This window comes from Vigna angularis, chromosome 2 (assembly GCF_016808095.1).
Source record: "Vigna angularis cultivar LongXiaoDou No.4 chromosome 2, ASM1680809v1, whole genome shotgun sequence".
NCBI lineage: Eukaryota > Viridiplantae > Streptophyta > Magnoliopsida > Fabales > Fabaceae > Vigna > Vigna angularis.
The window spans coordinates 33,424,139-33,438,679 of record NC_068971.1 but is presented as its reverse complement, the minus strand read 5'-3'; the positions used below and the strand labels follow the sequence as shown (position 1 = coordinate 33,438,679).

The following is a 14,541-nucleotide window of genomic DNA, read 5'->3' as shown; positions in this document are numbered from 1 at the left end:
CACCTTCAAATCATTAAAATTTCATTCCAAATAAATCAAAGTTATTCTTTTAATAATTTTAAAATAATTATTATAAAAATTAGCGAATTTATCCTGCAAAATTTTCATATTATCTATATAACTTTGGGTTTATCTACTGTTCATTGACAAAGGGAATCCTTGCATCTGGAAAATCAGATTTGCTAGAAGAAAAAAAAATGAGGGAATATTGTTTTACTAATTCACCTTTTTCACTTTAACATCCACGGAACTGAGAAAGAGAACTTTGAGGAAACTAAATTCCGAAATGAATTTTGAATCTGATTTGAAAGAAACGCATAAAAGATTATGCCTATAAAACATATTTGATTATGCTTCAATTTAAAATATTAAACACTCATGTAACAATTTTACTTTGACAGATCCAACACTAAAATATTAAAATACTTTCTAATATATATAACAAAATAATAACTATAAAACTGTTAAAAATTGAAACATGTGTTCTCCACATATGAGAATTATAATCTTAGACGTCAACATTATCCACATTCTACAAATCTTAAAAAATCGTATCAAAATTATAAGTATATATTTTTCATTTACAATAAAATTCTAGTACTCTTTTTTCATTTACAAATTTTTTATTACACTTTATTTATTTATTTTAAATCGGTTTGTTGTTAAAGTTGAGCATAATTTTGAATTATTTGCTTCGGCTATGAGATAAAAATAGTTTGATGTTATAGTATTTTCAAATGAATACGGTAATTCATTTAACTTCCCCATTTTAATGAAGAAGTTGATGTAATATGTATAATTTGTTGTAATTATAGTGATGGAAAATTAATTATATTTATTTATAATGTTACAGGAGGTACATTATTCACTCCTATTTTTAAGAGATTTTACTTTCTTTTATTTAAAATTGAAATAAACTAATTTAATATTAGTAATTTCGATGTTTTGTATCCAAAAAATAATATTAACAGAATAAATTAAATCATATAAAAGTATAATATTTATAAAAAAATTAATTATTTTTAAATCCATAAAAAATAAAATTTAATTAATACAAATTAAATATTATTTCTAATTTTATTAATTCAATACTTTATGATTAGTTATTTTTCAATTTAAATCTATATTCAATTTGTTAAAATTAAACTATGGGTATTTTTTAATTTATTATATTACTTGATTAATTTAATTATTTTTCTCTTACAACAATCAAATCTTGTGTAAATATTTTACTCAACATCCCTTAATTTTAAACAACTTCATTTCTGATTCAGTTTCTCTTTCTTTCTTAGGTCTTTCTATCCCCAAAGCCTAAAAGTCATTTTCTCAAAAATAGTAATATGTTTTGTTTTTTAAATCATAAGAATCTTAATCCGATAAAATATTAGTTTCAGAAAAGATGTTGAAATTAAATCACACCAATTTGATATGGTACTCAAAAAATCGAAATTTGGGGTTTGCAAAAGACAAAAAAACTTAACTATGGTAGATATAAAAACATCATAATCAAAATCATATGACCTCACCAAACAAAAAAACAATAGTTTTCACGGTTTTTATGGATAACTTTTTCAATTCTATGTTCTTGATTTTCGGGAAGATAATTATTTAATTTCTGTGGATCAAAGTCAGTGAGATTCAAAAATTAAAATGATGAAAACAAAGCTAATTTGTTATGATCCCAAATGGTCAAAGAGGCGGCATAGAGACTGATAGGTATCGGGGTTAAGAAGAGAAGAAAAAAATGGTATTTTATTGATTGACAGAAAATAAAAGCAAGGAATCCCTTAGAAACTGCTCAAAATGATAACATTTGTTGCATAAAATAAGATACCCTTGTGCTCCCTAAACTGACTTTATGACGAAAACGCAAGCATTTTATCTGAACCTCGTTTCATTCATCATTCGATTGTTCACAATGGAAAGAAAGATTAAATAGAAACTAATTTGAAAGGACTGAACTTCTAAAAAAGGTTAAGAAATGATGCAAGGTAATATGAACTTGGAGGGACCAATCACCACCGAGGAAAAAGCCGTTGTGGTTTGGAATTTACCCTTCAAATGATTATGTTAAATAAATCTCTTCATCGCGATTTTTTTTCCACAATAAACCCAAATTAAAAGAAATCGTAGTAGATTCAATGGGTAAATATTACTCAAATAAACCTATTTACTTTTCATATTTCATTATACTAATAACCACCAATTTGCACGATTTTAGTTGTTTTTCTTTTAATTGTTATGAATTTTTTTCTCAAAGTTATCCTTGTTCTTAATTTAATTTGCATAATGTTGTTTTCAATAATGTGTTTAAAAATTTTAAATTAGAAAAAATCATATTGTATCTCTTAAATTAGGTGAGAGAAGTCTTATAAATCAACAAAACCTATAAATTTCTTAGCCTTTGGTAGAAAAAGAAACAAAAGTTGTTGACATATTTACACAGTAAAATTACGACTTGTGCTTGTGCTTCTTTTATAGTTGGATCAAATTAAAATTTTTACAACATGTTTGATGATTTTTTATTTTGATTATTGAGATTGTTAATTAGAGTTTTTGGAGTCTCAAACTATTATTGCAATTTAAGTTTCTCTCTATTTGTTATTTAAATTTAAGAGCATTATTACTTTTATATATTGGTTAGTTGTAAACATTTACTTTTAATTTGACTCTTATGTACTCATATTTGATCTTAGTGGAGCTTGGTTGTCTGACTTGTGCTCATTGGTTTTTACTTCTCACATTGAAAGGATTTTTCCATATTAAAAATATTGATTTTCTCTTTTGTAATTATTGTTGTTATTTTATATTGTTGTTGCTCCTCACAAATTCTTACAGGTTTTGGGAATTTGTTCTTGCTATATACTCTAGTTTTTTTTTTTTGTTGTTGTTGTTTTCCCTATTAAAGTGGCATCAGCTCTTTGGTTTGTGACTACATTTGCTTGCAGAATGATGGAGGAAAATAAAAATATGGTTGCTTTAAATGGTACAAGTTATCATTTCTGGAAAGACAAGATGAAAGACTTCTTATTTGTAAATAAAAATGCATCTTCTCGTCTTTACTACATAGAAGCCAGATTCTATGTTTGGTGAAGTCTGAGACTTTGAGCAGCAATGGTGTATTTTTTGCAATATGTAGAAGACAATTTTTATAATTACATTGCTAATGAGACATATGCTAAAACTATGGGAGAAGATTGGGTCTTTATATGTTTCCAAGTAAGGCAATAATAAATTGTATATGTTGAATTAATTGATGAATTTGAAGTACAAAGAGTTCTTCCATTTCATAGTTGGTAAACAAATTATAGTATCTTTATGAAGCATCCTCCCTTAAGAAAGTAATAGTTGCTTGAATTTGTGCATTATGATGTTCGTAGTCCATTGAATGTAAAATGGTTTAGTGGTGTACTTTACTTTATTGTTTTTATTCATGATTGTTGTAAGAAGCTGTGAGTCTATGCAGTTCGACGAAAGGATTAAATTCTTGAAATTTTTAGATAATTTCATGCTTCAAATGAGAGATAATAAAACAAGAAATTGAAATGCATTTGCACTGATAACGGTGGTGAACATTGTGAATCTTTTGATGTTTATTGTAAGCAGCGAGGTATATTAAGCATGAAATGACTCCTCTTAAGACTCCTCAATTGAATGGTGTAGAAAAGATGATGAATAAGACTTTGGTTGAAGGAGTTGAGTGTATGCTTTCTAAAGTAAAGTTGCCTAAGCATTTTTGGGAAGAGGCATTGCTTATATTTGTGCATGTTAGTAATCTTAGTCCTACAATTGCTTTGAATACTAAGGTGACAAACAAAATTTGATTTAGCAAGAATTTTATCTATGATCATTTTTGTATCTTTGGTTATTGCACATTCATTTATGTTCTAAAGGATGAGATATCCAAGTTAGATGTAAGGACAATGCACATTATCTTTATTAGTTATGGTTAGGATGAATTTGGCTATAGGTTGTATGATCTTATTGAGAAGAAGCTAGTCAAAAGTCATGATGTGCAATCCACAGAAGACCAAACCTTTGAAGACATTGACAAGATATGTAGTTCATGATATGGATCATGTTGAGAATATCACTAAAATTATGAGCAACATGGCGATGTTGATGATTAATAAGATAGAGATGAAGTAGAGGTTCAATTGATTATGTGCAAGAGGAACATGATGATCTTGGTGATATACTTGAATTACCACAAGTCCCTACTCAAACGTCCAACAAGTTGATAAAACCATCTTCAAGGTATTCTTCTAATGAATATGTAACCTTGACAATGATGGAGAACCTTAGTGTTTTAAAGAAGCTTTGAACAATAAAGAAAAACAAAAGTGATTAGATGCAATGCAAGATGAGATGAAATCTTTGTATGATAATGACACTCATGACTTGGTAAAATTGCCTAAGGAAAAAGGGGCTTTAGAGAACATGTGAATTTTTAAGGTGAAACAACAGGCTAATTCTACATCTCCAAGGTACAAAGTCAAATTAACGGTGAAAGACTTTAGACAACGAAATGGTGTTGATTTCAATGATATTTTCTCACCTGTAGTGAAATTGTCATCCATCAGAATCGTGATAAGTTTAATTGCTACACTTGATTTGGAGATTAAACAAATGGATATATGAATACAAGTTTCCTTCATGGTAATTTGGAGGAAAAGATTTACATTAAACAACCTAATGATTTTCTTGTTGAAGAAAAGGATAATTATGTGTGTAGGTTGGAAAAAAGTTTATATGGTTTGAAGCATGCTCCAAGACAAGAAGTTTGAGTCATTAATGTGATTAAGATTACAAAATGACAACTATTGATCATTATGTCTTTGTTAGAAAGTTTTCTAATGATGACTTTATTATCCTATTGTTATATATTGATGACATACTTACTATTAAGAAAAATATTTCCAAAATTGATAGGTTAAGAAAGACACTTAGCAAGTCATTTTCCATTAAAGACAAGAGAATTGCTAAAAAGGTTCTTGGCATAAGTATCTTGTGTGATAGAAAACAAAATAATATTTGACTATCCTAGGAGCACTACATTAAGAAGGTGTTGCATAGATTTCAGATGGAAAATTCTAAACCTATAAGCATTCTTCTTGCAACTTTTTTTTTCTAAATTGAGTGTTAAATAAAGTCTTTCAAATGAATTTCATATATAAGTAAAGTTCTTGTTGCATCTGGTATAATTTGATGAATGCAATGATATGTACTAGACCAAATATTGTACATGTTTTTGGTACAATTAGTCTATTTCTATCAAATCCAGGTAAAGAATTGGAATGTCATAAAATGAATTTTGAGTTATCTTCATAGTACTAGTGATTTGAGCCTTTGTTTTGGAGGTGATAAATCTATACTTTGATGGGTTACTCAAAGTCATGACTAGAGATATTAAAAACTTTGGGATTGAAACCATATGTATTTATTTCCTTGTTTCAATTAAAAATGTGTTTTAAGTTGACGGACTCAAATATAAACTATTGAGCATAAGCTAATTGGACAACAGTTACGTGTTATCCTTCAACAGAAACAAATGTAAAATGTATACCTTAATTAGAGAAATAATATTTTTAACCAAACAATACAACAATATCTGTGAGATTGATCTTATAGGCCTAAACAAATAAGATTTCTTGTTTGCTTTCGAAAGAATATGAAAAATGACTTTGATAAAAAAATCTTAGAAATTTAAATTTGAAATACATTTTAAAGCATCCAAAGATAAAGCTCATTAAAGGTTTGTCCAATATTTTATTTTAGAAAATTCATCTTCTTTGTGAAACATATCCAAGAGGAAAGCAATTATAAAGTTCTTTTAAATAAAAAAACATGTGTTTCAACTACTAAATCTTTACAACTCTTGCATAAATGTTTTCAAGTCCATAAGAGCACTTAGTTTAGTTTAAAGGATCCAAACAACCCTTTATGTTATTTTTCTATTTGTTTCATTTTTTTCTAGATAAAAATCAGTAAAAATATCTCGTCAAGTTATAAGTAAAAAAACATTGATAATAAAATGATAAAACATTAATAAAATAACCTAACCTAAATAAATAAATAATTGGAAAAAAGAATAAACAAAACGAAGCAAAATGAATTAAAATGAGAAAAAAACGGAAAAGGGAATGAAAATAAGAGAGATGAGTCCAAAAAGGGAAAAGAAAAACAGGAAAAAAAAACATGAAAAAGTGATCCAAAATGGAAAAGGTTAGAAATCATTATGCGTTTGTCTTTCTCATTTGCATTCTTATGCTCTAAATAGCCACGTGAACACATAACACCATCATCCTTGTCTGATTCTCGTTATCATTTTTCTCTCCTGCGGCTTAGAAACACTAACATATGTCCCTTTGAACTAGAGGTTAAATAAAAGCAAACTTCATCACAATTTTTTTTATAAAAACATATAAATAAAATAAATTTTACAAAAATTTTATCAAACAAATTTATTTATTTTTTTCAAAATTTTAAAAATCAAAATTTGTTCAAACAAACATTTGATATATGTTATTTAAATAAATAAACAAAAGTGTCATTTTTTTTTCATTTACATAGGTGAATGGAAGAGTGAAAAAATATGAGTAATAAAACTCTTAAACAATATTAGTGGAGTTTGAGCCAAAATTAGACAATCAATAATAAAAGGTCCATTGCAAAAGTTATAAATAGGAATATAAGTAAGGTGGTAAGGTAGACATTAATTACGTATTTATTACCTTAACTTTCATATCAAACTAACTTTAGCATCGAAGTACCTTCTATAAATATCATTAGAACTATTTTGGAGTCATGACCTTAGAAAGAATAAGAGAGATATAGGACAAAAAATAAGAGAGATATAGGACAAGTAATTGAGAATACTTGACCATAACGAAAGCTTCTCGAATGTAAATAAAAAGTTGTCATCACGTGACTATAGTAATCTAGTTTCATATCAACTTCTTCATCTCGTCTCGTCTAAAATTTTACTTATAGGATTTTTTGCTATCTTAGTATTTGAACTTCTCATACCCGAGTTCTTCTTAATATCTTCATCTTCCTCTTTCTCGTTTTCTTCTGGTTTAAGAACACTAGATGCTTCCTTCTCCTTGTCAACAACCACGTTCTTCAGCTCCTCAAGCTCAACCCTCTATTTATTCATAATCTCATTAGCTTCATCCAAAAGCCTCCCTATCCATTGGATCTCTTCATCTTTTTGTCTGAATTTCTTCTCCATGTTTGCCTTCTCCATGTTGTTGCACCATTTACCGAGCTCACTTCATTTATTGTTATGTCCACACTCTTTCCAAAGCTTTGTAAGCTATCTAGGAATTCCAAAAAGCTTCCCAAGCTTGTCACATACTCACCCAGGCTCCCTTCATACTGCTCGAGTTGTGCAAAGGCACCATCAAGCTAACCGGATTATTCTCAAGTTCAGTTGTGCTACTTGGTCTCCACAAAAAAACATATGGGCTCTCTAATTGGTTAACCGATCTCTACAACACCCATTGATCGTCGAAGCTCTCTACCGATCTTTCTGGTCTCTTCATCATCCTAGAACCCGAATCCAACTCGGTATCTGGTCTATTCTTTATCACTGAACCTGGGATGAACTTGGCAGCTAGTCTCTAGCTTGGAAGATCAACATTTGAGTTTTTTGCCATTAACAAAATTCCTATATTTTCCTCTGCATCCTCAATAAGGAGATTTGTCTCCCTCTTTGTCTCAACCAGACAATACTTTATGACTGACCTTACCACAATTGAAGTGTTTTCCTGTTCTGTACTCATTTGTATAATGGTCGTATTTGTCATACTTGAAACATTCCAATTCTGACTTAGCCTAACCTCCTTGGCCACTTTCTTGGCTATAACCACGTCCACCTCGTCCTTGACCTCCTAGTTATTTGCCTTCAGGACCTCGGCCTTGAGTGTCCCGAGTATCTTCCTTCACATTATGTTGTGCTTGAAGTGATTGATCAAGTGGCTATGGGCCTCAAGTGACCTAGCGAGTTATTCCACTAAGAGAAATGACAAGTCCTTCGACTCCTCGATGACAAACACCGTGTTCTCGAAATCATCTATCAATGATCTCAAGATATTCTACACGACCCTACTAGCTGATATTGGTTGTTCATTCCTGTCGAGTTGATTTGCCACTTTCTCCAACCGAATTATGTATTCGGTCACACATTCTTTGTCTTCCATCTTCAAATTTTCAAACTCCCCTCAAAGAGTTTGAAGCTAGACTTGCTTAACATGGTTGTCACATCTGTATGCAATTCCATAATCTTCCATGCTTCCTTCTAAGATGTCACTTTTATTATCTTCTCAAAGTCGGATTCGTCCATCGCATTGTATAAAAAGTATCAAGTCAATTTATCTTTCACTCGTGTCTTCTTAAACACGGTAATCTATGTCATTGTCTGGTTTTCATCTTCCACGAGTTCTTGGTACCCACTCTCCACTATATCTCATAAGTCTTGGGATCCCATCAAAGCCTTCATTTGTAAATACTAATTATCATAATTGGTCTTCTTCGACATTTGAGGCACAATTATACCGTTAACAATTTTTGCGAGTCTCACTTTCTTTCAAGCACTCACTCTTTTACTCTCTTTTTTTTCACTCAGCATTCAGAGCATAAAGCTCGAATACCACTATTGGGTTTTTATTGAGGGAGGAAATTTACTACGAAGACACAACACAAGGGAGACCTAAGCCCAACCACATAAGAGATTGACACCAATCTCAACCCAAAACCTTAAGAAAATGGATTAACAGGTCTTTATCCTTATATGGTGTTTCACTTTCTCTTTTCTACCCAATTGGGACTTAGACTCACACTTAGATTCCTAACATAAGGAACCTCCAAAGGAGTAAGCTGAAGAGTATGAAATCAATATCTATGTTTCACACTTTTCCTTGGACTTTTCCTCCAAGCCTAAAACTAGAGTAAAGAGTTGATTATTGAGTTCAACTAAACCAGTGATTTGGAGAGGGAAAGGTGGGATAACAACACTTTGAGATGGGGATGACATTGGAGTAGTGAAAGGAAAAGATATGGAGGTTCGTTGAGAAGAGGAAATTTAAAGGGATGCAAGAGAGGATGCACTAAGAGCAAGAAAGTAATATAACAAGAATAGGAAGTGTAAAAAAGCAAAAAGAGAAACTAATACGATTTTAATAGGCTTTGAGAGTTTCAAAGGAACACTAAGCCAAGCCCATAAAAGATAATATAATATTATTTTTTGCAATAGCCTCTAAATGATAGTTACACTCAAACATAAGTGGTGACTATATTTAATGCAGGGTTTATGAAATGAAAGATGATATTTTTGGTCAACCCATGCATAGGTGTGCATAGCAAGGAATGTAAAGGGTTAGTTGTTTCAAGATTTTTGACGATGATCAAGAGAATACTTTTTTATTAGAGTCATGAATCAACAATATTTTGAGGCCATTTTGTTGAGGATGTTAAAATTGATAGATTGAAGAAGATACCAAGATAAACACATCGAAAAGAATGACGTAAGCATATAGAAAGATAAAGAGATCGAAAATAATATTAAAAAAAGGATGGTTACATAGGGAATTAGAGCAAAGAATCAAAATAAACTTAACATGGGAGTGAAAATCAAATAAAGATCGAGAACTCATAAAATGCATTGAGAAAAGTGTTAACCATTGACACAATGTAGACGATTTTTATTATATGATTATACAATTTTCTTTTATTTTATTTTGACTTAACTGCTAAAGAAAAGGAGAAAAATATAAATAAGTTTTTTATATAAAAAAATAAATGATAAATTGTATTTACAACACAAATACTATAAGAATATTACAAACATAATAATTATATATAATTATGAAGTTTATTATTTGTTTCTGTTTTATTATTCATAATTTATTTTTTTGTTTTTTTCACTTTACATTTCTAGTTTTTCAATCACTTTCACTCTGATCATCTTCATCTTCGTTTTCACTATTTTTGTTCGTTACATTTCATCTCATTTTTATTTAAAACACAAAAATATAATTATTGGAAAAAGAAAATGTATGAATTTTTAATTGATATTCACGTGAAAAAAAAATCAATGAAAAATGTAAACCGTTTACATACCAAAATATGTAACCAATAGACATTAGTTTGACCAAGTAAAAAATTATAAATAATAAAAGCAAAAATCTTGCCAAATATGAACCCTTTTTTTTTTATAATTCCACAGTCAACATATTTATTCCACACATTTTTTTTTTATTTACAATAAATATTTGATGTGACTTTGCTTGGAAGGTAAAGGGACTAGAAAAAAAAGGAGGGGGAGGAACTAGAGTTGAATTTCCGCTATAATTAATTCGTTATGATACATCTGTGAGTGCCGGGCCAATCATGGGACCTTATATTTAATCACTTGCGCTGAATTACATTCATTACTTGTTTTAAGAAAATAATAAATTGAATCAAAAGAAAATATCTGACGACAATATTTATTATATTAATTAAAAAATCTGTTATAAAATGAATTATAAGATACTAGATGATTCTTGGAAATCTTCTAAGTAAAGGTGAAAACCTATCTTTAAGGTCAATGAAGCAAATAATGAATGTCATAATAATATTATAGATTAGCTGGAACATAATTTGGATTTTCTACCTACTTTTTGTGCTGTTTTTCTAAAATATATGGATTTTAACATATTGGAATTTTTTTAAAGATATTTTAAAATATCAAAATTACTATATTTTAAAACAACATCAAATAAACAAAAAAAAGAAACCCATGACAGAAATTTACATTTTAGTTTTCGTATCACAGGTGCCAACTGGGAAAGGAGATATCTGCATATTACATTCTTTACTATATCATATTTTTTCCTCAATTATTGAAATTACCATAAGAGATTACTCAAGCTGATGTTTTGCCCTTTAAAAAATTTTCCTATTGACCATCATAACATTTTGTGAAGTCTATATTCTCTGTTGGGATTTTGGTGTTACACAACCGAAAAACAGCATAGAAAAACCCTTTTTGTGCAATCTCGAATTATGATCACAGCCGGAGGTGCATTCTGGGTTGCTGCTGTTGCATCATGGCCATATGATGTGAAGAACAGGTTACAGGTAAATGGTAGGGAGAATGATTGTGAACAGTTTAATGGTGTTGCATCATAGTTTTCTTTTTAACTTTAAGAAATTTAACAAAGTAAAAATTATCTCTACATGTATGAATCTCACCATTGAAATACTTATCAACATATATGAGCTCTTCCTCCCTCCCACAACTTCTTTTCAACGAACATTTATTTAGTTTAGAAGACAAACAATGCTGACCATCATGGATCCTGTAACATATTAAAACACAAATTAGACGGATCCATTTGGCTATGTATGTGAACTTCTCTTGAAAGCTTCATAGAAGGCATCTTGTGCGACAGTAAGTGAGAACAAAGTCACAAACTATGTACTTGTTTGGTTGATATCAATCTGCACCGTCCTTGAGCTCAGAGTTGAGGTTGTGAGCTCGTGGATGAATGATCTATAACTAGTTCTGAGGAATCCAAATCCTCGTATTGCTTTTGTACAAGTTTTTTTATGTCATCTATATTAGTGAGTTTGCTCTTGTGCAGCAATTCTGCAACATCATGATTAGCTTCCAATGTGCTCCCTGAAGTGTAAATCTCATCCAACTCAACAGCAGGATTATAGATTTCAACCATGCATGCATAATGTTCCAAGATAGGTGTTATACCATAATGATCAGTCATAAGGTTGAAATACTTCTGAGCTAGTTCCAGGTCATTCAAATAAACACAAGCACTCAGAACACCCACGAAAGTGATAGCATCCGGAACCTCGTTTGCCTTCACCATTTCTTCAAAAAGGGATATGGCTTCACTCCTAAACCCGTGCACACCCAAGCTAGTGATCATTGTATTCCAAGTGGCCAAGGTTCTCACCTGCATCACATCAAACACTTTTCTTGCCTCATCCAAACTGCCACACTTGCTATACATATCTATAAGCGCGGTACCCAAGAAAGCCCCGATCTCAAAATCATTCTTTAGAACAAAATCATGAATCCTTCTACCCAACCTAAGGCTACCCATCTCAGTACAAGCTCTGACCAAGCTCACCACAGTGTACTCATTTGGCTTCACATTATCAACCAACATTCGTTCAAACAGATTAAACGCTTTAACGGGTTGCGCGTGTTTCACATACCCATCAATCATTGCAGTCCATGACACAACATTCTTGGAAGGCATTTTCTCAAACAGTTTCCTGGCAGTGTCCAGCCTCCCACAAGCAACAAACCCAGCAATCACAGTGGTCCACGCGAACACGTTGCGCACACGCATTTTATCAAACACCTTCCATCCATCATCGACATCCTTACACTTGAAGTATAGATTCATCAAGTTGGTCTGCACATAAAGGTCACTCCAAAACCCCATTTTGATGGCAAGAGCATGAGTCACTCTTCCCAAATCAAGGGCATTAGAGGCCACGCAAGCACTGATCACAAAAGGGTATGTAAACTTGTCAGGTGCAAAGCCCTGGCACAGCATTGCCTTGAACAAAAGAAGCGCCATTTTAGGAGAACCGCTAATGGTATAAGCTCTAATCATGACATTCCAGGTGAAGGTATCTGGGGAATTGAGTTGATCAAATACCAAAGTGGCATAGTTCAATTTGCCATAAGAGGAAGAGAACTGAATTAGCTTCCTCATAAGCAATTGGTCATAGATGAGACCAAAACGGATTATTCTGCCATGCACTTGCTTAAGCTGCTTGAAATTGCTACATTTTTGAAGAATCACATGTGCTTCCTCGGAACCAAACCTTGTTCTTGGGGTTCCCAAGTAGGGAACATTAATTTCTGGGCTACAACATGCCACCTTCATAGCATGCCCAATTCCAATCTGTTCAAGCTAACTACCCAGAGGTTAATGCCAATAGGGATAACCTGAGAACGCAAAAAACAAAACCCATAACCAAAGGAATCTAAGGATAATGCTGGTAAATGCTCAACCGCACCAGTGGGAGATTGGTGTTCTATTTGGATAAGGGTGCGTTTATCACTCTTATTGAAGAAAAACGATCACGAATGGATACAGATATTTGAACACGGTTTCAATCTCAACCGTACATATAATAAAATATTAATTAACTATAAATTTGGTATGCAAAATCTAACATCTCCATATAGCATTCCACTGTCATAAAATTTGTCTCCCATTCAAAATTACAAAATAATCAACTTAAAGAAAATCTATAAATAACTTATAGTAAAAAATATATAAATCCTAATATTATACTCAATCAAAAGTATAATATATTTTTCAAAAATAGATAAAACTAAAATACAACATCCTACTTTGTGTCTCAACTCAATCTCTTCCTAACACCCACTCACTAAAAACATTCTTTAAGCTTACACCATTAAGGTGATCATTGCAAAAGAAAAGAAACAAACCAGACAAATAAGCACAAAGAAGAAAGCATAAGCTAATGTACCAAAAGAACATTTATACATTTTAGTTTAAAACATACATAATAGTTACATCCTCAATTTAAACAAGAAATCAAACAGATTTATAACACTTAGACTTGATCATTCGGATATGTGTAGTGATGTCATACGTTTTTGCATTTGTAGTGGTGAAACAACTGACCTCCCCAAACTACCACACAAGGCTAGTTCATCTATCACCTATGGTTAAAGAACACTAAACTATAGACTAGGACCTCATGCTACTCCTCACCACATAACTCATCATTCTCTACTTGAGATTGGATAGTTGTTGGAGTGTCAAGATAACTTACAAGATTAAGTCCCTACATCAATACATCACACTACTAAACACTAGCATAGAAGCTACCACATAACTATTGAATTACCAACATGAACTCTCACCACGAGGTCCATGAAATCACACCAAGCATCGATATTATATCATCACATTCATCAACCATAAACATACAAATAAATATGTTCACAAACCATAAACATCCATTTATTCAAATCAATTAAGTATAATAGATTTATAAACTAACTCAACCAAATAAGGAATCCAAAGCAAAGAAAACATATAAGAACTTAAAAACAAAGCGCCTAATCAAATATTTTTTAAAAATAATTGATTATTTAACCTGATAATCAATTATTCTAGAGAGTTTTAAAGAAAAGATGAAATTTTGATTGAAATAATCAATTATCAATTTCTAAGACGGTTTAAAAAATGAAGAGATATTTCTACACTATATCAAATTATATATGGATTCAATCAAATTCTATATCATTATTGTTATCAGTTTTCAAAACTTATGATTAAAATTGAAATTTAATCTACTAAAGTTTATGTTGACTTAAAATTTTTATATTTCACTTATATAAATTAATATTGGCATGTGATATAAGTATATTAAAACAAAAAAGCTTCATCATTGCAATTTTAACATATTAAAATTCACTCTTTTTCAAGTAAAGCTACCGTTAAGACAATATCGTTTAGATATCTTTATTTTGAAGTTTAA

At 30.8% G+C, this 14,541-nt stretch overlaps 1 protein-coding gene across 1 annotated transcript; it reads right to left on the bottom strand.

The window, feature by feature from the left end:
• Positions 1-10,935: 10,935 nt before the first annotated feature.
• Positions 10,936-13,077, bottom strand: LOC108328054 (pentatricopeptide repeat-containing protein At3g26630, chloroplastic). The gene has a single exon (XM_017561836.2). It carries the CDS (start codon positions 12,906-12,908, stop codon positions 11,505-11,507), a length of 1,404 nt encoding a protein of 467 aa, XP_017417325.1. The 5' UTR covers positions 12,909-13,077; the 3' UTR covers positions 10,936-11,504.
• Between the last annotated feature and the right edge of the window lie 1,464 nt (positions 13,078-14,541).